Genomic DNA, 24,756 nt, shown 5'->3' on the forward strand with positions numbered 1-24,756 from the left:
GTGTAATGTATTGGGTTTTGTCTTGCTTTGGAATATCACGTGGAGTTAATTGCTGGAAGGTTGCTTAAGCAGGAAAGCTAACTGCTCCCAGCTCCTCAGACAACCCATCTCCAGCGCCACCATTGGCTGCCTCTAGGGCGGCAATAAGTTGCTTCAAACCTATTGGCTGCTGCCTAGAGGCCAGGGTATAAATTGCTGCATTCGCAGCCCTGTTTCTCAATTCAGTTCCTGCAACCAAATAAACAATGATCTTTGCTGAACTCACTCGCCTCGTCTCGTCAATCAAGCAACAAACCCAGTATCTAACACTGGAGACGAGAGTGGGATCCTGCTCCTCCAACTGAGTTGAAGAGTCACTAGGGGAGAGGCCGAACACGCCTGGCGGGAAAAGCAATTACCCTCCCCATGGTCGGCCTAGCACAGCCACGCTAGCGACAATGCGCCCAGACGACCAGTCCCTGGGCAATGGAGGAGCAGGACAAGAAGACAACGAGCCCCAGCTGCGAAGACCAGCAGAAATGGCAAAGGTCGGAAAGCTGGAAGAATTTGACATAGCTCACCCGGAAAATGGTTGTCGTATCTATCCAGGGTCGAGAACTATCTACGCGCGAATCAAGTTGCTGAGGATGGCCTGAAGGCTGCTATGCTCCTCTGTGTGTGCGGCCCAGCCACGTTCGACATCGTGGAGAACTTGTTCGCGCCAACGCCATTGGAGTCCGTAACGTTCACAGACTTGAAGAAAAGGCTCGGAGACCACTTCCAGCCCAAGCTGTTTGTAATCGCTTGGCGCCATGCATTCAAACAGAGAGTTCAGCAACCAGGTGAAACAGCGTCTGAATTCATTGCGGCATTGAGGCAGGCCGCACGCCTGTGCCAGTTCTCCGACGTCGAGGAGAGACTACGAGACCGGCTTGTCTGCGGTCTCTGGAATTGAGAGTTACAGCAAAAACTCTTCACCAAAGAGACACTGTTGTTCCCAGATGCGCTGAAAGAGATCATGGCAGACAAAGCCGCCAGTGGGGCCGTCCGAGCCATGCGGCCTGCCAAAACAGCATAGCACAAGTAAGCCGTCCACCACGAGGACACCGAACACGCAGAAGACCCTGAAGACAACACAGAAGTCGACAAGCTACAAAGACACAACGACCAACAGCGTCACAGCGACAAGCAACAAAGGGCAACTTACAAGGTAGATCCCTTCCTTAGGTGCCCAGGGTATGGCAGCCACCACCAACGCATGGACTGTAGGTTCCGGACAGCCATGTGTTGGGTCTGCAAAAAGACTGGTCACATCGCGTCCATGTGCAGAGGTCACCAGAGGGACCGGTCATCGAATCGCCAATCGGACATTCCGACTAGGAGAGGTACTGGGGCCCCGTGACAGTATAGCGTAGGGTTTTGCTCCAGCCGCAGAAGCATTTGCTGTATGGGAGCTCGCTGCCCTATTAAGCTGAAGTTTAGACTTCAAGTGGAGCTGCAAGGGGTCCCCTACAAGATGGAGCTAGATACAGGCTCAGCTGTATCCATTATTTCACTTGAGACATTTAATTTTGTCTGCAATTAAATGGGCCAAGCTGAGACCATCTGACATTATACTAACTGATTTCCAGAATGCCAGAGTCACAGTCAAGGGTGAGGCCACACTAGCTGTTAAATTTAAGGGGTTTTCTGGGCACCTGGACATTGTTGTAGTAGGGGGTCAGTGAACGAGCCTGATTGGGCTCGACTGGTTTGATGCACTAGGCATCCAAGTAACTGGAACCAACCAGACGCAAGTCACGAGTCTAGTGACAGTATGTGAGGAATTCGCAGATGTGTTTGGCTCAGCTCTGGGGACGTACATGGGCCCGCCAATAACATTTAAACTAGATCCTACTGTAATGCCGGTCAGGATTAAACCTCATAGAGTGCCATTTGCTTTTAAATCCAAGATAGACGCTGGGTTAGAACAAGGAGTACTGCAGCCAGTAGATGGGGGTGAATGGGAGATCCCAATCGTAACACCACTAAAAGCCAATGGGGAGGTCAGAATCTGTGCTGATTATAAATGCACAATCAATTGTGCACTCAAACAGCACGCATACCCGGTACCAGTAGTAAGCCACATCCTGGCATCCTTGCAAGGTGGTACAATTTTTGCAAAATTAGACTTGGCTCAGGACTACCAGCAGTTTCCTGTTGACGAGGCCACAGCCGCAGCACAGACAATTGTAACCCACAGGGGGGCATTTAAAGTGAAACGCCTGCAATTCGGGGTCAGCAAAGCCCCCGGCATTTTTCAAGGCATTATGGAGTGGACGCTCAAGGGCATTCTGGGGGTTTGCCCCTATTTTGATGATGTGCTCATCACCAGTGAGTCCACCGAGGTACTAGCAAGGAGGCTCAGAGCTGTCCTTCAAAGGCTGCATGAAGCAGGCCTCAAGCTTAAAAAGAATAAGTGTAGTATTGGAGTTCCCTCAACTGAGTTCCTGGGGTTCCGTATAGATGCCAACGGCATCCACCCTGCTGAGTCAAAGGTTAAAGCCATTCAGATGGCACCCAGCCCCAAAACAAAGGGAGAGCTTCAGGCATTCCTTGTTGTTAGCTGCGAAGTCGTGTCCGACCCATCGCGACCCTATGGACAACGTTCCTCCAGGCCTTCTTGTCCTCTACCATGTTCTGGAGTCCATTTAAGCTCACGCCTACTGCTTCAGTGACTCCATCCAGCCACCTCATTCTCTGTCGTCCCCTTCTTCTATTGCCCTCAATCTTTCCCAGCATTAGGCTCTTCTCCAGTGAGTCCTTCCTTCTCATTAGGTGGCCAAAGTATTTGAGTTTTAGCTTCAGGATCTGGCCTTCTAAAGAGCAGTCAGGGTTGATCTCCTCTAGGACTGACTGGTTTGATCATCTTGCAGTCCAAGGGACTTGTAGGAGTCTTCTCCAGCACCATAGTTCAAAGGCCTCAATTCTTTGGCACGCAGCCTTTTTTACGGTCCAGCTTTCAGTGCCATACATTGCAACTGGGAAGACCATAGCCTTGACTATACACACTTTTTTGACAGGGTGATGTCTCTGCTTTCAGGCATTCCTAGGCCTCCTAAGTTTTTACCATGCGTTCCTTCCTAACAAGGCCACAGTGGCAGAGCTGTTACACCATCTGTTGGACAAAAATACTGCATGGAAGTGGACTAGTGTTCATGAAAGAAGTTTTCAGGAATTGAAGGCTCTTCTGTTGGTCAGTTCCATGATCACTCACTTTAAGGAATCAATGCTGGTATGCCTTGCGTGTGACATGTCCCCACATGGGGTGGGGGCTGTCCTAAGTCACTTGGAGAGCGATGGAACTCAAGTTCCAATTGCTTTTTATTCGAGGACACTATCCTCTGCTGAGCATAATTATGCAGAAATTGACAAGGAGGCATTGGCAATAGTAGCTGGAGTAAAAAAATTCCATGACTACTTATATGGCAGGGACTTCACGGTCTTCACAGACCATAAACCGCTATTGGGGTTATTCACTACAGACAGACACCCCACATCTTATCCCCTAGAATGTTAAGATGGTCCATTTCTTTTATCGGCTTACAGTTTTAAGCTAATTCACAAACCTGGCAAGGATATGGGCCATGCAGATGGCCTGAGTAGGCTTCCACTGCCTCAAATCAAGCCAGATCTGGCCCTAGTGGCCTGCGTTTTGTCCATTCAGGACTTGTAAGAGTTTCCCCTCCATGCGGGGGACATAGCCGCAGAAATGGCAGCAGACAAGACTCTAAGCAGAGTGCTATCTTGGGTCCACATGGGGTGGCTAGAGAAAAGCCCAGGTCGTGAGTTTTAGAGCTACTTCACAAGGAGACATGAGCTCTCAGCTCATAAGGGCTGTATTCTTTGGGGGAACAGGGTCATTGTTAAGGGACAGGGTATTGCAATCACTTCATGAAGGTCATCCGGGTATTGTTCACATGAAAGCTTTGGCATGAAGCTGTTTATGGTGGCCAGGATTAGATAAAGCCATTGAGGCTCAAGTGCATGGGTGTTACACATGCCAGCAATCTAGGCCTGAAATGCCGCACGCTCCTGTCCACAGGTGGGAGGAGACACACACCTCCTGGTCGAGGATTCATACAGACTTCACTGGGCCCTTTCAGGGACAGCTCTTTCTTATAGTGGTCGACAGCCACTCTAAATGGCTGGAAGTTATACCAATCGCAAATATGACTACTGCTAGGACCATCCAGGTGCTTAGGAAACTCTTTGCAACGCACAGACTACCAGACATCGTAGTGTCCGATAATGGGGCCCAATTTACTGCGGCTGAATTTCAGGCTTTTCTGAGGGCAAACCTCATTAGGCATGCGACATCGGCTCCATTTCATCCATCTAGTAATGGTCAAGCCAAACGAATGGTACGCACCATGAAAGAATCATTGAAACGCATAGTGACTGGAGACTGGCACCACAGACTGTCTGACTTTTTGCTCTGCCAACATTCCATGCCATGCACGGCAACGGGCAAAAGCCCAGCAGAGCTGCGCTGGGGGAGGCGACTAATCACGAAACTGGACAGGTTGCACCCAGACTGGGTGGCAGCTGAGGCCTCTCGCCCAAAACCCCCGAGGGGGCTGCAAGTGGGTGACGAGGTGTGGGCCTGGAACTATGGGCATGGGAACTTGTGGGTGCCAGGGAAAATCACCAAAACATCAGGCCCTCTCTCATACGAAGTGGGCCTAGAGGGTGGGCGGGTCATTCGTCGCCATATCGATCAGCTTAAAAAGCGTTTTCCAGAAAGGCCGCAAAGTGAGGACTTCGTTCCAGGTCCCAGTCACGGACCGTAAACCGGCAGCCAGGCTGATCAATCCATATGCTCTGAGGTCCCAAGCAGTCAGAGCAATGGGGAGGTGGTCATAGGGGGGCAAAGCCCAGGAGTGCAACATGGGACCCCTGATGGAGAAAGTCAACCAGAACACTACAGCCGCTGTGCTAACTCTGCAGAAGGATTGGACTCTGGGGTGGGCTGACCTGGAATGGCCAGCCAGAGAATTCCGAGTCACCCAGACTTGTTTGAACTTATGGACCCTGGTTTACCCAGCCCGGCGGGCAAGCTGGTAGGCCAGGGAGTGCCTGGTTGTCCCAGGTGCTCCACGAGGGTTCGCAAGCCTCCTGCATATTTACAAGATTTTGTTCCAAAATAACGAAGCTATAATGTATGTGTCATTGATTTGCTGCTAGCCAGGAGAGCCTCTATATTAGCAAGTACGGAAAATGTGTACGTTTGCATACTACTTCTGTATTGCTGTAAAACTTGTAATTGCTGTAATCATTCCCTTTGTTGTTATAATGTGTGTACATTCTATGGAGGAGGGGTGTAATGTATTGGGTTTTGTCTTGCTTTGGAATATCACATGGAGTTAATTGCTGGAAGGTTGCTTAAGCAGGGAAGCTGGCTAACGGCTCCCAGCTCCTCAGACAACCCGTCTCCAGCACCGCCATTGGCTGCCTCTAGGGCAGCAATAAGTTGCTTCAAACCTATTGGCCGCCACCTAGAGGCCAGGGTATAAATTGCTGCATTCACAGCCCTGTTTCTCAGTTCAGTTCCTGCAACCAAATAAACAATGATCTTTGCTGAACTCACTTGCCTCGTCTATTAAGCAACGAACCCAGTATCTAACAACATGAATGAGGTGTTTCCAGCCTTCCACCAAATTCTTCTCTTCTGTGAGGTCCCTGACTTCACTCGGATCCTCGTTTGCAACTAAGTTTTTGGTGAGTCTAAGAGTCACTAAAGACACCCCTATATTTGTTGCTCTTCCTGTCACCTCTTGCAGTGCTTAAAATGTAGGCAGTCATGTCTTTGAAGGAAGAGATCTCCTGCTTAGTCTTACATATGCTTGTTAAACCATGCCATATTTTCAACGATTTTACTGATTTTGTAGCAGTGACATGCTTCTTCTGCAATAAGAACTCAAGTCTGAAAGCAAACTGCATAGCTATGATGCTATGCAACAGTCAAATTACTTTTCACATGGGAGAATAATACCAGCTACATGATTTTTTTTAATCAAAAAGCCATGAAGATTTCTGGGAGAAAAATAATATGACTGAGTAAAAAGAAAAGATTAGAAAATATCTTGTACTACTAGGCACGAAGGTTCATGTTCATTATCCTCTCCCTTGATCTAAGTTCCTCCAGACCATTTCTTAACTGCAAAATGGGAATCACTGCAATGAGATGAGGATAGGGCCCTCTCAATTCCTGGCAAATAGATGGGGAAGAAATGGAGGTAGTGACAGATTTTATTTTCCTGGGCTCCAAGATCACCGCAGACGGGGACTGCAGCCAAGAAATTAAAAGACGCTTGCTCCTGGGGAGGAAAGCCATGGCAAATCTAGACAGCATACTAAGAAGCAGAGACATCACCCTGCCAACAAAAGTGCATATAGTCAAGGCTATGGTCTTCCCAGTTGCAATGTATGGCTGTGAAAGTTGGACCGTAAAAAAGGCTGAGCACCAAAGAATTGAGGCCTTTGAACTATGGTGCTGGAGAAGACTCCTGCAAGTCTGTTGGACTGCAAGGCGATCAAACTGGTCAGTCCTAGAGGAGATCAACCCTCACTGCTCTTTAGAAGGCCAGATCCTGAAGTTGAAACTCAAATACTTTGGCCACCTAATGAAAAGGAAGGACTCACTGGAGAAGAGCCTAATGCTGGGAGAGGTTGAGGGCAAGAGAAGAAAGGGACGACAGAGAATGAGGTGGCTGGATTGAGTCACTGAAGCAGTAGGCGTAAGCCTAAATGGACTCCAGAAGATGGTAGAGGACAGGAAGGCCTGGAGGAACATTGTCCATGGGGTCGTGATGGGTCGGACACGACTTCGCAACTAACAACAACAAAGGCTATAAAATCATTCTGTTCATTAAAGAATGAAGCAGATCAGTATCAATGAAAAGATGGCAGTAATTTTCTTTTTTGGAAATGGGTGCTCACAACAAGGAAACAAATTGAAAAAATCTATGTCTTTACAGGATAAGTGGCAGAATATAAATACATAAAATACCATTCTTCCTTTTCCTGCAAGGAAAAAAATGTAAAGCTGGCTACATTTTCAAGACACTTGCTATGAAATTCCAGAAAATAATTAGCATATTCTGGATGGAAATATAGTTCCTCTGCAAGAGCATTTTGAAATTTAGGAGTCCTGCCTAACCTAAAGTTTTTTCTGGATTTTCAGATGGCAATGGTGACAAAGACTGTATTTGCATAATTATATCTAGCATCCCAAGTGTAGAAATTTCCAACATGTTTGGACTTGAAACTGGATACATCTCAGTTTGAGTAATGCAATGAATTCTATGTAGGGTCACCCTTCATGAGCATCCAGAGACTTGCACTAATGCAAAACTGGATTAATTGATGCAAAACGGGATTGTTAATTGATGCATGATACCAGCATATGTCATATTCATTCTGAAGCTTTGATTACCAGGTTTTTTTGCAAAAGTAATTTAAAGGTTTTACATGGCTATAACTGCCAATCTCAGCATGAGTATTTCTGGGCATTAAGGTCAATAGGAGAGGCCTTTACTTTTTCAAAACTATTTGCCAGGGACACAGGAGAGGACATCCATTTACATTGTTCAATAGTTAGAATGCACTTCATCAAGAGTGGTTTGACTCTCTCCCAAGTCAACTTCATGTTTGATTCCAGCTGCAGGAATTCCTTTCTGACAAAAGGCTGGTGATAGTGAACAATATTCTACTATCACTGATCCAATCTGGGACGATCCTCTTAAATTGAATAAACTGCTGTTGTTCATTAGACTTCGGCAAAAGACTGAATAATTCCAGACACTAATCATTGGCTTACCAAGAAGATGCTAAGAAGCAGGACAATGTTTCTTTTCAAAACACTTTCTTGCTTAGCAGAATTAATTTATAGCTAGCTGATGGCTTCTGATTGTAAAAAGACCTGCATCAGCATTGCTTGCCACTTTGTATTTATGCAAATGAAGCAGTTATTTCCAAACAAGCAGCATTTGCAGTTGTTTTGTGGATTGCCTGCATGATATAGCGAAAATATCTTGACAATTCACTTCCCACAAATAGGGAATGCTATCAAAAGAATATAGAAAACAATAACTGCAATGAACATGGCATGTGTAAAGTTCCACCACCATACCCCAAATTATGGCGCTTCTGTCTTGGGTAGTATTGATAAATATTTGGTTGAAGCAAAAGAATATTTGTAGGCAAATTTCTGTAAGGCTAGCAAATGTGGCTGAATGTAAACTATGCATGGACCTCAATTCCCCAGCATGGCTGGCTGGGAAATTCCGAGAGTTGAAGTCTAGCCATCTTAAAATGATCAAGGTTGAGAAACACTGGTATAAAGAGACAACAGGAAGCAAGGAGCAAGAATGTTACACTAACAATAGTTAAAGGTAAAGAAGGCAAAACTAAAGTAACTGCAGAAAAGTAAGTATAATAGTTTTGTAATCGGAGCTATAATTTCTCAGAGTGCTCCATTTTGCTTCCCGCTAGACTGTCTTTTTCGCTTTTTGTCACTAAGCATGCATGAGGTAGCTTAAGTCCAACTGCATTGGAACAGTCTCTCTCACTCCAGGAGTGTCCCCAGGGTCAAAAACATCAAGATGGATGCTGCAACCATACAATAAAAGCCCTGCATGGACCCATTTGCAGAGACAGCCCTTCATTAAAGGGAATTTCATCATTCCATTAAGTTGACTTTGCTCTTAAGCCCTATGCATTAGGGGTAAGCATTCTATTCCACTTTAAAAAAAGCCTATGAACTCTAAATTAATCCCTTCCCACTTTCTAGGAACTTTCTTACCTAATCATTAAACACAAAGCTGCCTCCGAGGCATAAAGCGAGCACAGAATTTCTTCTCAGAGGTTTTTAAAAGTAATAGGAAAAACAGTAATTTGATATTTGATCTTCCATTGAAAGCAGCATATATTATACTTTAACCCAGCTATTATTTATCTTTTAGGCTACTAGGAGTTTTAAAAGAATTTTAAAAAAGTTGCCCACATTTCCAATCCATCTTGAAAATGGAATACAACATCTTTGTACGTGTCCCCTGAAAACTATTTCATTTTGTGTCTGAAATATGGATCATCTTCTTACTCAGAACTTGACAGGTTGTAATAGAGAAGTCTTTGCTGCTGCTTCCTTACCTTAGACTCGAGGTAAACATTGGCTGAAGACACTTTGGAAAGTTTGCACATGCAGCAAGCTAACAAGATGGCCGAAAGAATGAAGAGACTATCATTGATCAAGGCCCGGGCATAAACCGTCCACCTTAGCTGATCCTCTGGAACATTATCCTGTGCCAATAATGCACATGTTAGGTTCACAAAGATGAAGAGGAGGCTGATGAATACAGACCCCATGTACAAGAAAGTCCTGGAAAGAAAAGAAAAAAGGCAGTTGGTGTCCGGCACAGGCTTCTTTCTGATCCGTTCTCCTAATCTTTGCTTTCTTCTTTTGGATTAATGATCATATCTGAATAATGCTGACCTTATACAAACAATAAGCATGTTTGAGATACATTTATACAGTGTAAGACACATCTCTTCCTATGCCCAACGTGTACCCACAGCAATCTGCAGGTGGACAGCATCTGCTTAATCTGCTCCATGGCCCAGTCCTGCTATTAGAAGTAAACCTACAGCGTATTTGCTCTGAAAGCCCTGTTCTTTGTCAAAGTGATATAATCAGATTTTTTTCAAATCCTATTTTATACAAGCAACTTTGAGCTTTTGTAGAATGTTATAAAGCTGTTAGGATTACTAGGTTCCATGGAAAAGTTATACTTTGCTATGCATTAATTTCAACCCTCAACCCTTCAACATTTGGCTTGGTGCAAGAATGCAAATTAAAAAACAGATGGTAATGCAGTTTCTGTTCCAGCACATTGGGCTCTTCAATTCACTAAAGGCATCTTTAAAATATGTTGATTAATCAGCCACAATATATAGATTAAAGCGAAACTTACTTGTATTTGTTGAACTCAGCTGCGCACTTAACTTTGAAAATAACCTTAAAAAAAGAAAATGCTTTATTTAAGAAATATATATATACATATATCGCCCAAGTTCAAGAGTCACAATGGACCAAAAACATTTTAATAACACACAAGCACAAATACAGAATTTTTCTATTGGAACTATGAAAAGGAGAGTGAGTGGAAAAGATGCCGTGGTTTGTAAACAATTAGTGGGAATTCAGAACTCCGAGATCTCCCTGTTTGACCTCATTATGGTTCATTTATTTATCTATCCAGAACATTCGTACACTCTATCTAAATGAGGTTTCTATGGCAGTTTTCAAAAATGTCAAAATGCATAAATAAATGGATCATTTATTTATTCAACATAGAAGGCTGTCTAATTCTCAGCAGAGTAAAATATAAAAAGCAGATTAAGAACAATTAGTGGGAAATGATAATCATAGAGAAGAACCAAAATACCTCTGCAGAGGCAAGAGGACTCTAAGGGACTCCATCATTCAAATCATGCAGGACTGTGCAAAACACCAGGTTTAAAAGTTTTTTTAAAATAAGGCACAACGTAAAATATTGACGTGTGTGCATACATACATTTATACATTATCTGCAAACAGTACAATTGTATTGAGCTGAGTGAACTACATTGAATCAAGTAGAGCAGAGGCCCCCAACCATTTGGGCATCAGGGACCGGTTCTGTGGACAGAGGTTTTTCTATGGACCGGAGACGGTGTCGTTTTGTGTGCTGTCTGCATCCCACGGATGGGGCTTTGCTTGTTTGTGCAGACCAGTTGCTGGCATGCTGCGGCCCGGTACTGGTCCATGGACCGGGGTTTGGGGGCACCTGAAGTAGAGTTACCTCTAAGTACACACGAATAGTTTTGAGTAATAGCGCTGTTCTATTCCTGTTTATACTGTCATAAACTCCAATATAAAAGCACATCCTAAAACCATGAGGAATATGCACATGATTCTTTGTTTCTGAAGTTTAAGGCCATATCTACAAGCTGGTCTTGGGGAAGTGGGTTTCCTTTCAGTGAACCATCTCTGAATCTAGATGTAGCATTTGATTGTGATGTACCCTTGCAATTAACAGGGGTCAAAAACCACAACAATAACAAAAAACCCACTCCTTTTATATTACTTGTAATATAAATATTACCTATTTATTAAACGTTCACAGAAAATCATTGCTGACCAATTCATAATGAGCAGTTTCTGGTTTCTAAATTAAGATCTTAAAATGTTTTTTTTCCGTATGACTTTTTTCCCCAGCATTGCTTTTCCAGTATATGCAATCTTTCAAAGGGATCAACAGATGAAACAGTAGATCAATAAGTAAGAATGTATTGCTTTGTATGCATCTGGGAGGTCTGCTCCGTTAAGTCATCTGGAGTATTGTTGAAAACCATGATTTCAATGTGAACATTTGAGGTGAAAAATTCTAACTGAAATAGAATGGCTAGCTTTTATTCAATTACTCTCCATGTTGAGATTCGTAGAAGTCAAGACAATTTAAGAGAATGCCATTTCTGCATTTATTTATTTTTTCATACAGATAGTCCTTGATTCATGGCTGGTCACTTAGTGACCTTTTGAAGATATGATGGACCCGAAAAAGGGAACTTACAACCTGGATCTGAAGTTTCAATAGACATTCCCTCCCCTGGTCACATGACTACACACTTCAGGAACTTGGCAACATGAATGCATTTATGTCCATTTGCAGCATCTCATAGTCATGTGGCCCTGTTTTATGATGGTTTTGCTAAAAACCAGCAGTTCTTTTTTTTGGCAAAACCATGCCATAGCGATCAATGGGTTTGCCTAACAATCACCCTGCAAAAAAAGATAGTAAAATCGGGTCAGTCACGTGACCAACCCATTTTATGACCATTATGACTTATAACTGTAATGGGTAGGCTGCATTACAGTTGTAACTTGAGGATTACCTACAACATTTTCTCAACTTCCTACAGACTAGCTTTCCTGCAATGCTTCCCATATTTTGGAACTACTTCCAGAAAAAGTCCTGTGATAGAAGATAAATACTGACCCATCAGCTATACCTATTTACATCAGGGGTGTCAAACTCACCACATCACGTGATGTGTCACAACATATCATGACTTTTTTCCCCTTGCTGGAGCTGGGGTGGGTGCGGCTTCCACGTGACGCATTTGGCCCATGGGCCGGCAGTTTGACACCCCTGATTTACATACTTTTTATCCTAATTTTCTACTGTAAAACAGATGATGATTCTTCCATGTACTTGGTTCTTCCATGTATTGCTTGGTTCCATTCTATAAAATGCAGAAGGGATTTGGCACAGGGTTCCTGGTTTTAGCCTCGGGAGCAATATTAGGAAAACTGGTGGGCCCAGATCCAGCAAAAGATGGAAACAGGATGACCTCCAACCCTGATAAAGAATTAAGTACGGTACTTTGGTGGGAAGAAAAATGGTTTAAAATCAGAACGCATGCACAAAAACTGTACATATAGATTTGGATACAGCTATTTAATTGAAGACTGTATAAAGCTCTTACCAGGCTGTGGTGAAATCGGTTTTTGGGGACAGATAGGAAGGAAGACAATGCAAACTTTTATTTAATTGTTGAGTAGAACATATAAACTGATAAGACTGATGTGCTTTCAAGTTGGAAACAACTCTTACTGATCACATACATTATCTCCATAATAATCTGCCCTTAACCTACTCTTTTAGAACTTCCAATGGTGCACTCATTACCTCTTTAACTGGCTCCATCTATATCTTGCTATTGGTTGTCTTCCAGATATACTTTTAAGAAGAAACATATAGAACTAAGACATATGTATACTTGCAAGAAGAAACAATGAACTTCCCAACATCTCCCTTAACTTTTCTATTACTGGAAAAGGAACTCAGCGGAATCTACTTATGGTGGGGTCACATATCCTTTTCTCCATTAGCCATAAATATTTATTTATTTAGCTGTTAAATAAAGAGAAGCAAATCTCTTTACTTGGTAAAGATGTAACATGCATCATACCCAGATAATAGTGGAGCTTTAGTTTTGTATGATTATATCTATACACCCCAAGTTAACAAACTTTTTACTACCCCACGCTTTACTATGGGGATGCTATTTAACCTTCTGAAATTACCTATTGTGCAGAAGATTCAATTTTTTAAAAAAGCTTTCTGAAGATATTATAGATACTGCTTTCTTGCTATTGTGTTTACATTAAGGTTACTTCAAGTTAAACATCTGTGAGATTTAGGATTCCAGTCTGGCTCTTGGTCAGACACAGCAGCAATCTGTAAATGTGTGGGCTGAGAGGAGGCAAGGAGGTGGCAGAGAAAGTAGATCTGCAAGCAGGATTTTAGTCTGCAAGGAAATATCACCTGGCCAGCTTCAATCTATCAATATGAAGAGGCTTCCTTCTTGTTGTGATTCAGCATCAGCCTGTGGTTTCGGCAGCTGAGTCGGACAATTCTGAAGAGGAGGAGGAGGAGGGGTTTGGAGAGCCTTTGGTGTCAGAGGAAGGTTCTGATGCACCGAACTCTCAGCCAGGCCCCTCCTGTCTTGTTCCTCCTCAGACCCAACTGTGTGAGCCTGAAAGATTGGAAGAAGACGATCCACAGTTGGCTCTGTTCAGGGACGCTAGGAGCAGGAGGCAATCTAGCAGAACTGAGCAAAGGAAAGCAATGTGGCAACTCGGGAGAAGGCAATGAGAAGTCATGCCTTGAGACTGCTGTTTAAAAGGGGAATGTGTGGGAGGTGCTGGTTGCTGAAGGCAACCGTTTGAAGAGCTTCTGATAAAGTCTTGGTCTGTATTTGTTTAACTTTTGTTTGAACTTTTTCATTTAGCTTTTGCAAATAAATTTGGTTGGATTAGTTCCAGCCTATTGAATATAAAAAGGGGTTGTCCCTGACATTCCAACAGGGCCGGTCGTAGGCTGGAACAGCACACTTCTAATCTTGGTTTGGCAGGTCCTACTTTCCATAAAACGTGTTGGTAGTAGCACTCAAGCTGATTCTCTGATTGACACTCCAAATTCAAGGCCACTGCAGGTTCAAAAAATGTCAAGTTTTATCTGGGAAATTCTCAATTCATTCTGCCCTCCATAGGCGAGAGCAAGCTATTTAAAAAGCCTCTACTTGATAATCTCTTCCACACATAAGGTTCTAAATCATATTTCTAGCATAATGAAGGCTCTCCACTTCAGATGTGGCTAGTACTGGGCTGAGCACATGAGTGGGAACTGACATCCACCCCATCTATGCAGGCTAAACTAACTTTCGAGGCCAAGCGGAAGGACCATAAACGCTGACACATTTTTGGTCAATATTGTTTCCTAAGAAAAAGAAATTCAGCTTAGATAATTTGTTCAAAAGAAATGGCCAGTGCTGCCTCTATTATCAGGAAGGCATTCATCTTGTGGGAAATCCAGAGAGCCATTCCCAGTTCTACCTGGGAGAGCAAAATATTGATTTGGAGGGTGCATGTTTTCTCTGTGTTTGTTGAACTTAGTCCCAACAATACCCTCACTGACCAGGGACTCTCACCTTTGAGGTTGTGGGCTGAAAAATGTTCCACTTCAGGCACGTTAGGTAGTTTCAAAGTTGTATGAGGCTTGATTGTCCATGTTCCCAATATTCCCATAAAAATATTTTTTCCTACACATCAGAAAATTTAGATTTTTTGAATACTTTATTCAAACCTTATCTAATAAGCTAATTTTGCCCTCCTAGACCACACACACACACACACACACAAAAGTAACATAGCCCACATACTTATACAGACTCTGGATATTTAATTTTAATTTTTAATTTTAATTCCATTTATATCCCGCCCTTCTCCGAAGACTCAGGGCGGCTTACAAGCTTAGCAGTAGCCTTCATTCTATGTATATGCCTGCTTATTAGGGCTTTCACACACACCCCAAGCGGCATTATTACAAAGTCAGCTTAATTGCCCCCAACAATCTGGGTCCTCATATTGAATACAGTATTTGGAACCATACGTATCTATACAGCAATGTTTTTTAATTTAAAATATTTAAAAAAAAAACCACATCTTTGCTTGAATATATAGAAAACTTCCCTCCTCTTTGCTTTGCCATATATATATGGCGGCTCCCAGGGGGAGAGCATTCTCTGTGGGTGCGCCTGCCCTCTGGAATCAGCTTCTGGTTGAGCTCCAGATGGCTCTCGACCTTCGCTCGTTTCGCCGCGACCTGAAGACTTGGCTATTTGAACTTGCCGGCCTGGACTGAGGGATTGGGATTTTAGATCTTAAATTTTAAAAATTTTAAATTTTAGAATGTGTTTATTGTTTAGGGCTATTTGATTTAATCTCATTTTAATTTTTATACATTGTGTGTTGTTTATAGCATTTTAATTGCCCTGTACACTGCCCTGAGTCCCTTCGGAGAGGGGCGGTATATAAATCCAAATAAATAAATAAATAAATAAATAAATAAATAAATAAATAAATAAATAAATAAATAAATATTAGTACTCTCCCTTAGTCTGTTACGGGGTCTGCATACTATCACTGGGGCTGATTGGCTAAAGAAGGTAAATGAAAACAAGACATAGCTTAGCATGATTGGTGAACCCAATCCTTTTGTGAAACACTCCTTTCCTTTGTATTCAAAAACACTCCCTGCCGGACTTCCGGTGGCTGCGCGGCGCCGGAGACAGCCTTCCCGGGCTGCCCGCGGCTCAGCTGAGTGATTTCTGCCCGAAACAGCGCCGATCAGCTGTTCGGGCGAATTTGAAGCCCCCTCCTCGGGAGAAGAGGAGGGGGTGAGGCCCCAGGTAGGGGTCGAGTTCTCCGGGGCCGCCTGAGCTTGCAGCTTGGGCGGCCGAAGGATCGAACTCCCCCGTAGCCTGGGTCGCTCCCAGCTGGCCAGCGCCTCTGCTCCTGATTTCATGGAGCAGAGCCAGGCGTCTGCGACCACCCCTGCCTGAAGGAAGGACTATGGAATAAAAAGAGCAGGCAGAGCGGTACAAGAGGAAAAGGTGAAGAGGATTATTTTATTTTACTCTCGAGCTTGATGGACTTTTTAAACTTAAAGTGAAAGTGCGTCACAATTGAAAGTAAAAGATGGCGGCTAAACCTCCCCCTAAAACTCTTCGGAGTGCTGGAACTTCTCCGGTGCAACAATCATCATTGCAGGCATTGCATCCTCCTGATGTATTGACATCGAAGGACTTACAAGATGCTCTTGAAAAACATACCCAGGTAATTTTGGAATCAATGGGTGATAAATTTGCACAGATGGAGGAGAAATTGAAGAAGTTGGAGGAGAGAATGGAGGAGAGGATGGAACAGAAGTTCAGTGTGATGAAGGTAGACATTTTGTCTTCAGTGTATAAAGTGGCTGAATGTGTGGAAGATTTGGATGAAAAAGTGGAAGATTTGACTCAAAAGAATGCCATATTAGAAGCAAAAGTATTGGAGAATGAAGATTTAAGAGACAAAATGGATAGAGAATTGAGTCTTGCTCAATATTTCCAGATGCAGTTTGCCATTAGAATCAGAGGTTTAAAGGAGAATATTAAGGAAGATCTAAAGCAGCTGGTTTCTGAGGCTCTCGAAGTGGTATTGAATCAGCCAGCATCTGAAATAAAAGGAGGCATGGATAAAGTGTTTCGTGTGAACTCATGGATTGCTAGACAGAGAAAGTTGCCTAGAGATGTGGTGGTTTATTTTGCAAAAAGGGAAATTAGAGATGAAGTTATACAAGCTGCCTATGATACTAAAGTCGTGATTGCTGATCAAGAAGTTCTGGTTCTAAAAGAAATTCCTCCAAAGATTTTAAGGAGAAGGAAGGATTTTACATTTCTTGTGCAAGAGCTCAAGCAACGAGATATAAGGTTCAGATGGGAGATCCCAGCTGGGTTGATGGTGATGCATGAAGGTAAAAGGTACCGTCTGGTTACTGTGATGCAAGCGCGTGATTTTTACAATAATGTTTTAAAAGCAACCCCATTAACACTTCTGGAAGCTGCAAAGGGATCTGGAGAAGGAGAACATCAAGAGGCTGAAGATGGACAGACAGAGGAGAATGGTGCTGGAGGAGATCAAGTTATAACACCTTTGGATGATCCCAGAGAACAGAGGGTGACGTGTGCTGCTTTAAAACGATCAAAAAAGATAAAAGAACAAGATCAGCAGAAGTCTATGGAACTTTCACAACGTACTTACAGCCAAGTAGTGGGAGGTGGGAAAAGATTTGGGTGAGGAATGTAAAATTTATACAAGTTTGAAATCTAAGAGAGAATTTTTACAAAATGTTTTATAGATGGTATTTAGATTTTAAAAAGCTAAGTATGTATCTGAATTATTAGCCTAAATGTTGGAGGTGCGGTGATGAAGACGTAATATATTTTCATATATGGTGGACTTGTAAAAAGGTTAAGGCTTTTTGGATAAAAGTCTGGTGGAACATACTAAGTTGATGTTGAATTTAATTACGGCAGCAAGACTTTTGATAGGTTAGTACTGGAAAGAGGAACTGCCGACCATAGAAGAGTGGACTTTAAAGGTTTCCGACCTGGTTGAAATGGCGAAGATTTCGGCCTATTTGAAAGATTACTTGCAGGAACGCTATATTATGGAAGGGAGAAAATGGCTTGAGTTTATCCAGAATAAGTATAGGGTTAAGAAGTTTTATATTTGAATAAGTCTTCTTTCTTTGTTTCTTTTTCTATATTAGTTTTTTTATATATATATTTAATATTACTAAGGTTTGTTTTATCCTATATAAGCTAGAGAGTGATAGATTTTAGAGTTTATGGTTGTTAGTATATGGTTGTTTATGATTGTTTTTTTATATATATACCTTGTATTTAGCTCTGGGAAGTCGGGAGGGGGGGAGGGGGGAGAGGAAGGGGGGAGGGAGAAGGGTGGGGGAGGGGGGATATTTTAAGGGAAAAATTGTATGTTAAAACTTTTCAATAAAAAAAAACAACACTCCCTGCCATACACATATACAAGATCATATAAAGTATTTTATATCTCAGAGAAGTATAATATACAAGACATGTATTTTTGAAAAGGTGGCACAAGAGGGAGAGAAGGTATCTGAACTCAGCAAAGCTTTCTGCACCACTTTTCCCATCGGTAATATTTTCTATATATCATCTATATCTATATCTATATATGTATATGTATATGTGGATATGTGTATATGTATATATATATATATATATATATATGTGTGTGTGTGTGTGTATGTATATATATATGTGTGTGTATATATATATAGGTAAAGGTAAAGGTTCCCCCGCACATGCGTGCTAGTGGTTTCCGACTCTAGGGGCCGGTGCTCATCTCCATTTCAAAGCCGAAGAGCCAGCACTTGTCCGAGGACGTCTCCATGGTCATGTGGCCGGCATGACTAGACGCCAAAGGCGCACGGAACGCTGTTACCTTCCCACCATAGTGGTCCCTATTTTTCTACTTGCATTTTTACGTGCTTTCAAACTGCTAGGTTGGCAGAAGCTGGGACGAGTAACAGGCGCTCACTCTGTTACGCGGCACTCGGGATTCGACCCTGCCTTTTCTACCTGAGACACTTTTGAGCTTGGGATCTCTAAACTGCAAAATTATTATTTTTAAACTCCTGCATTTTCATGCACAGTTCCCAACTACACTTTATTTGCACTGAAGAAACATACCCAAGGTTCATTTTGTGTACATATTATTGGGATGGAACGGCAGCATAGCTTAATTGGGGCCCAAATGTAGATGGTACAGAGGGCATTGAAATAAGCTGTCACAATTCTGTTGAACTTGATTTGTAGCCAACCAGGTTGGCTTGGGATTAACCTCACCCAATCTTCCATATCCTGCAAATTGCAATGTTATTGGCTATGTGCTATTCGGTATTTCCCTTAATACATTTTAGAATCTGTGATTAGAATTTTCAATCTGTAATCATTCAAGAGAATTTATTTTTATAGGCAAAAATATATGCTCAAGGGGATGGGTACAAAGTTCATGATGACAAATTTTGCTCGAGGACTTAATCTTGCTCCCTACTGTTCTGGATTACAGAAGATCTTGCAAACTGGAATCATTTTCTTCAGCATTTGCAAAATAAAAATGTTTATTTATTCAACTTAGATGCTGCCCATCTCATGTGGAGGTGACGTCATTCATTTATCCTAAATTATTGCTCAGCATCTATTTCACTGATTTAATCGGCTCTCATTCTACCCAACATTCCTAGGATTCATATTACATTGGGATTTATCAAACATTATCATAGATTGCTACTGTCTCTTCATAATACCTGCTCACACTCTTAACCTTTAACAAGCTGGATGCAGTCCCTATTTGAAGTGCAGTCATTCCCCAGCCTTCCCCAATCTGGCATCCTGCATAGCAGATGAATCACAAATCCCATCTTTCTTTGCTAGTACAATAGACAAAGGCTGTTCTAGAAGATCAACTAAGTAAATAGATAAACTCTACTCTTTCCAAGTTCCCCATTTCTTAATAGGGAACAAATAGCTTTAGATTTCCAGTTTTTTCTCTCTAAATAAAATGACAAGAGTTGCTTCCCTTGAAGGAAAGAGGAACTGTATTGCATTATTGGTTGTTGTTTTTTTAAGCAACCAACCAACACCAGAGATCTGACTCCATATTATAGCTGGTTATGCCATCGGTACTCAAATATTTTGTCTGTTTATTGCAATGGGTTATGTTAAAAATGGTCCAATACAGTAGTGATGCTCCAGGTTTCAGGAACTATTTGCCTCCTTGCGTTCATATCACACACGCACCACCTTAGAGTTAGGGTGGGTGGCCCCTTTCCCTTTTTGTGACTTTTGGACCTGCCGTTTATCATGCTCACTGAATACTGACTGCAGAGTTTACAGTTTTCCCTGTGTTTATTAGTGCAAAACAGCACTGAGCCTCCAAATACCCAGTTTAAAAACAAGAACCTTCTCAATTCCAATTCCACCCACATGTGAGACGTCAGCCAGTTAGTTTGAGCTCCCTGTCCTCCCAAAAATGTTAAGGCTTGCTCACAAAACAAACATTTTCATTTTCATGGCAAGAACAGCAGCTCTCTTGTGCTCATCATGTGAACACCCCTGAGTTTCTCAGAGAATGAAGTCATTGTCCAGGCTGCCTCTTAAGTGACAATACAATTTTGCAGTGCGAGGGAAAGGATGGTCTGCAGGTTTGTCCGAGAAGTAACTATTTCCCAATAACTGGAGGAAGTGCAACATAAAGATGATACGTGCCATTAGTAGGAAAAAGTTTACCTAGATCACTCATCAGACATGCACAATTGAAGCCAAACAAAGCTGCAATTTCAGGTACTTTGCTGGAAAGTAAAGCATCCACCTTATAAGGGAAGATGCATCTAAGAGAGTAAGTAGATTGTATTATGGCACAAACATATCTTTCTCAAGTGTCAAAAATTCTTTGTTGTTTAGGCATAAGATTGCAATGTAGGACCCCTAAAAGGCCATCCAAACCTTGCTGCAGCTGTAAGGATTGGGCCATTGGCTTTGTTTCAATATAGGAAGCTAAAAAACAAAGATGACACTAAGGATTTCAAAACAGCTGATCAGCAAGCCTCAAGGGGGAGGGGGGGGGCTTGGAAATTAATCCAGCAGCCACACGAAGATCATATTAACATTTCAGATATGACCCAGTCAAGTTAAAAAATGCCCAAACTACCATGTTGCAAGATGCTATCTTCTGCAGCAAAAAAAAGGGGGGGGGGAAGGGGGTGGTGGGGAAAAGAGCCAAGTCTTTTTTAAAATAGTATTTTAAGAAAGGCAGCAACAATAGGAGGTGGAGAAGAAAGCCCAAAGCAATGACGTAATGGCTGTCAGCCGTCCCTATCCCAGCTGAGCAACCTAGGCTGTTGCTATTCGTGTTTGCTTCACTCTTAAAGAAATACCGATCTACGGTTTCCCCAAAAGTAACCGCATTAACTGTGCTGCATCCAGAACCGCGAAGGCTTTCTGTGTGTGCACTTTAAGGGCAACATTTGTTACACCGCAAGGTTCCTGCTACAGATACTGTATGCCACGCCGGGGCTTTGCCTCGTAGCGCGGTTTTGCTCGCCTCGTTACGCGCTCGAGCCGAGGCTCCCCGAAGCTTGTTTGTTCGTTCAGACAGTAGGCGGAGGGAGGGCAGGAAAACCATCGAAAGGCTTGCTTGCAAATGCATCAGAATGTGGTAAACATGACCAAAAAAACAACCGGGGGAGGAATAAAGCAACATGCAGAAGAAGGGGAGGCGTGCCCGGCTCGCCGCCGCTCATTGTGCCTCTCGTTTACGGCATCCCGTTGCAAAAGAGTTTAAAAAAGAGCCGGCGCCGGCAAAGCTGAGCTGCCCACTTACCTCGGCGAAGTAGAGGTTGAGGAGGCAATTGGTGGCGAAGAGCAGACAGACCGGGAAGCAGAAGAGCAACCAGTGTGGGAACGGCTGGAGCCGGAGCTCCACGGCTTTGGTGGACGTTTGCAGGTAGAAAGAAAAGAGGACGGTGCGCAGCGCTGCCCAGAGCAGGCAAAGGAAGAGGCACACGGTGCGGTAGCTGAGCCGCTTCTCCCGGTAGTAGAACAGCAGCCAAAGCTGCAGGTAAGTGAAGAGGAAGAGGCCGGCGTAGAGGAGCGTGTACAGGACGCTCAACCCCAACTCCAGAGCGGGGAAGGGGCCAAGAGGATCAGACCCGCCGAGTCCCATCGCTCCTGGCCCGACCATAACTGGGGGGGGGGGGGCGGGGCGGAGCGAGTGTGCAAAAAACGAGATAAAGTGCAATTTCAGGGCCGCGGGAGGGGGGGGAACGTCCCGCTTCGCTCTCGCCGGACGAATCAGAGAGCCATGCAGGTCAGCCGGAGAGGAGGGAAAGCCCCCGCCGCCCTCCCTTTGTCCTCCGCTCGCCGGCTCGCCGCCCGCCTGCCTGCCCGCCTCCCTCTCTGCAGCGCCGGCTCCCTTTTGCCGAACCAACTCTTGCTCCGGAGAAACAATCAGCTGAGAGCCCGGAGGATTTGAGGCGTTCGCTCCGGGCCACGCGCCGCTTTCCATTGGTCACCGCGGAGCTCCACCCGCCGGGCGTCCAGCCGACGAACCCATTGGCTGCGCCTCCGAGTCATTCAGCGGAGAAGGCTCCGCCTCGTTCTCTCCCTCTTCCCCCCTCCCCCGCCTTCCCTTGCTCCACCGGATTTTCTAATCCAGGGGTCTTCAAACTTGGCCCTTTTATGACTTGTGGACTTCAACTCCCAGAATTCCTCAGCCAGCAAAGCTGGCTGAGGAATTCTGGGAGTTGAAGTCCACAAGTCATAAAAGGGCCAAGTTGGAAGACCCCTGTTCTAATTGGTTGTTTTAGAGCGGTGTTGCCCGCCCGTGCGGCGCGCTGCTTTTCCCCCATCCGGTTCGCTTCTTTTAATGCTCTCTCCTTCGCTTTCGCTTTGCTTTGCGTTTGGCTGCTGGATCGCTGGTGCGAGAGGCCTTTACGCCTGAGTAAATGCTTGTTGGAGACGATTTTTTGTTAACGCTGACTGTTTTCATAACTGCCGCGGCCCCCGTTTCTCCTTGGATGGGTGGGCTGCAGCATTGTTGTCTGAAGCGTTTTGCAAATGCGATCGCTTGTTTTTCCTTCGATTCCTTCCGTCTCTGTCCAGCGCAGTGGGATTTCTGCGAACTGACCGGAAGCGAATCGCCTCCTTTCTTAAGTGCGGTTGTCAACCCGCGCCCCGTCTCCGAAATGCATTTGTCTGAACGATGCCTCTCTCCCTGCTCGTTAAGACGGCTGTGATTTTGTTTTTATATCTTTATCATTAAACTAGTGCTGCTCAGATTTGGGAAGATTGGAGGTTGAATACGTAACATATTTTTTCCACCATACCCTTTTGCTGTTGATTGATTGATTGATAATGTTCCATAACATGGTTTTCCACTCATAAAACACCAGTATTTAAGAAATGTATTATTTAAGAAATGTGTTTTCAGTCTATTTTAAAGTTATTGGATCACTGGAGTGCTCATGTATCAAAGTTGATGGAGTCTGAAGTCTAGGTTGACAAGACACATCAGTATCTGGATTTTGGTGACGGTGGAAATGGAGTTCTCAAAACACAATTGATCTGGGGAGTTCGGTGTTGAGGAAATTCCCCAGGAACATTGAGTGGTGGCTGACAGCTTGGACTGCACTCCAGACAAAACAGAGTGAAATGGCAGGTGAGTTACTTCTTTTGATCGTTTTATTGTGATAGCTCTGAAAGTAAGAGATAATAATTAAACTTATATGCTGCCTGTCTCTCAGTAACTGGGCAGCTCACAACAATCAACGAAATTAGAATTCATGATTTTTGATCATTAATTAGTCCTTGACTTATTGGTTTAGCAACCGTTCAAAGTTACAACAGTGCTGAAAAAAGTGAGTTATGACTGATCCTTGCACTTACATCATCGCAGCATCTCTGCAGTCCTGTGATGGTGATCTTTCCTCTTGGAGAGTGGCATCTATTTATGATAGTTGCAGCATCCTGGAGTCATGTGATCACCATTTGTGACTTTCTCAGCTGGCTTCCGACAAGCAAAGTCAATGGAGAAGCTGGCAGGGAAGGTTCCAAATTGGGATCCTGTGATATCTTGCAAAATGACTGTGGCAAAAAAGGTTGTAAAATCAGGTGCAGTCATAAGATGCCTCACTTATCACACTGCTTAACAATGAATTTTCTTACCCTGATTGTGGTTGTAAATTGAGGACTACCTATAGGATCGATAAAAGATAAAAATGGCAAGGGTGACAGACTAGATGGACTGTAGCAAGGTGTCTCACCATTTCTCGCCCAAAGTTGTGGATCAAGAGCCAGGTCTTCTTCAAGGCTCTTCTAACAACAGCAGAGTGCAGGGCATTGTGATATTGGGTGAAACTTTATTCCAGAGGGAAGAGGTTGCTACAGAGACAACATTATGGCCAAATTCATAAGCACGTGTACTAGGAGATAAGTGATGTGATGTCTGGAGGAGTGAATATAAATTCGATGTTTTTCCTAATTGTCAGAGTGACAAAATGCCTCAAAAATTGTGAATAATTTTGAGACTGAATGTCTTAAGTATCTTTAGGGACTATCTCAAGAGCTTTTCACAAAATAATTGCCTCTCCATAACTCCTCCCACTCCCCTTAGCTCCTAGGATGCATGCTAAAGCCATCCAATTTATCTTTTTTTCCCAGACAGTTGGTCAAAATTCAAAGCATAACCCTGGTCTACAAAAATCTGCCATACTTTGCTAGTATGTTCACAAGGCCAGTACGGAGTCCACAGTCTCTGCAAGTTGCTGCTTTGCTTTGTAGCACGTGTCCTTCGCACTTATTTTTATTAACATTTCAAATAGTTTTTAAAAAGGAGTGAATTCAAGCACCAAAAGTGAATCCCTCAGTGGATAGTTGGAAAGCCTATATACCATGGGCAGCTACTTAGTCCCACATCTTCCAAAATCATTCCAATGAAATTCAGCACAATTTCACACCTGCAAAATTATTGTTTGTGTATTTTTTTGCTTATTTACAATAAGAATTGAAAGGAAACATGTCTATTTTGTTTTATAACGGCTGCCTTTTCACAGAAAATTAAGGTACTTCCACATAGCTATTAGTTTCATGCCCAAAGCATCCAAAATGAATACCAACTCTGCAAAGGTGAAGATTCCTCCTGAATCAACCAATTTTCCTTGCGATAGCCCAAAGAGAATAACAGAATAATAGAGAGTTGGAAGG

General features: G+C 43.4%; 2 protein-coding genes across 2 annotated transcripts in view; one reads left to right on the top strand and one right to left on the bottom strand.

The window, feature by feature from the left end:
• GPR137C (G protein-coupled receptor 137C) overlaps positions 1-21,737 on the bottom strand; it is a gene marked incomplete at its 3' end in the record, with an annotated part of 28,589 nt that extends 6,852 nt beyond the window's left edge. The window contains exons 1-3 of the mRNA XM_081314403.1: positions 21,377-21,737; positions 9,993-10,036; positions 9,172-9,400 (exon numbers count right to left, since the gene is read on the bottom strand). Of these exons, the coding sequence (XP_081170529.1) occupies positions 9,172-9,400; positions 9,993-10,036; positions 21,377-21,736 (633 nt within the window). The 5' untranslated portion in view covers position 21,737. The remainder of the gene's footprint in view (positions 1-9,171; positions 9,401-9,992; positions 10,037-21,376) is intronic.
• Positions 21,738-22,417: 680 nt separating this feature from the next.
• TXNDC16 (thioredoxin domain containing 16) overlaps positions 22,418-24,756 on the top strand; it is a 59,796-nt gene continuing 57,457 nt past the window's right edge. Inside the window, exon 1 of the mRNA XM_081313448.1 lies at positions 22,418-23,212. The gene's annotated coding sequence lies outside the window, so the exon portion shown is untranslated. The remainder of the gene's footprint in view (positions 23,213-24,756) is intronic.

Source organism: Vipera berus (genome assembly GCF_964194415.1).
Source record: "Vipera berus genome assembly, chromosome: 1".
NCBI lineage: Eukaryota > Metazoa > Chordata > Lepidosauria > Squamata > Viperidae > Vipera > Vipera berus.